At 60.6% G+C, this 767-nt stretch overlaps 1 protein-coding gene across 3 annotated transcripts in view; it reads left to right on the top strand.

Annotated features, from left to right (window-relative positions):
* The first annotated feature begins 383 nt into the window (after nucleotides 1-383).
* Nucleotides 384-767, top strand: part of TPD52L1 (tumor protein D52-like 1) — a 91,922-nt gene continuing 91,538 nt past the window's right edge. For 2 of the 3 annotated variants that reach the window (XM_010861771.1, XM_010861772.1), the window contains exon 1: nucleotides 384-575. In XM_010861771.1, coding sequence (XP_010860073.1) covers nucleotides 557-575 — 19 coding nt within the window. In that variant the 5' untranslated portion in view covers nucleotides 384-556. The remainder of the gene's footprint in view (nucleotides 576-767) is intronic. The other variant, XM_010861773.1, reaches the window with a different exon arrangement.

Below are 767 nucleotides of genomic sequence, written 5' to 3'. Positions count from 1 at the left end.
CATTGCCTAAGAGACCACTTGAGTGTATAAGGGCCACTGTTTAATGATTTATCAATATTCGGGTCTGTGAACCGGCAGAGGATTCTGACGATTGAGACCTCGGTAGATTGGACCTCGGTGATATCCAAGAGAAAAATATTTTTATGCTTGTGGATTATTTTAATGAACTATAGAAAGTGGGTATCAATAAATGTATTTACAAAAAAGAAAATTGAAAGCACCGCGGACCTCAAGCCGGCTTTAGACATCGCTGGGCAGAGCACGCGCCCTGAGCCCGGAGCGCGCGCCCCCGGCCCGATGCCCGAATCGGCCGGCAGGTGGCGCCCAGCGGTGGGCTGCACCCCCGCGAGGTCTGGGCCAGGTAGACTGGAAGGGGCGGAGGTAACCCGGAGCGGGCAGCGGAGGCCGCCCCTCGGCCCCCACCCCCTCCACGCCGCGCTCGCTACACGCGTGCGGGGAGAGGACGTGGCCAGCTGCGTTCCGAGATCCGGCACCGCAGCTGCTTCTCCGCCAGGCGCCGGGCGTCCCCGCTACTCTCAGTCCTAAATCGGCTACTATGGAGGCGCAGGCTCGAGGTGAGTGGTCGCCGATCGCCCCGAGGGTCAGGCCCTAGGGCTCCCAAAGGCCCTTTCCCCTCATCACCTAACTTTGCTCCCCGGCCGAGCGGATGGGTGACCTCACCCCATGTGTCCACCACTCTACTCCTCCCCGCGCCTGCGGGACAATTCCTGCTCCCCCAAACTCAGGATGTGCTGTGGGCTGGGGAC

The sequence above is a fragment of the Bison bison genome, unplaced genomic scaffold, assembly GCF_000754665.1.
Source record: "Bison bison bison isolate TAMUID 2011002044 unplaced genomic scaffold, Bison_UMD1.0 scf7180017864473, whole genome shotgun sequence".
NCBI lineage: Eukaryota > Metazoa > Chordata > Mammalia > Artiodactyla > Bovidae > Bison > Bison bison.
The sequence above is the reverse complement of the archived record's forward strand: the minus strand, read 5'-3'. Positions and strand labels throughout refer to the sequence as shown.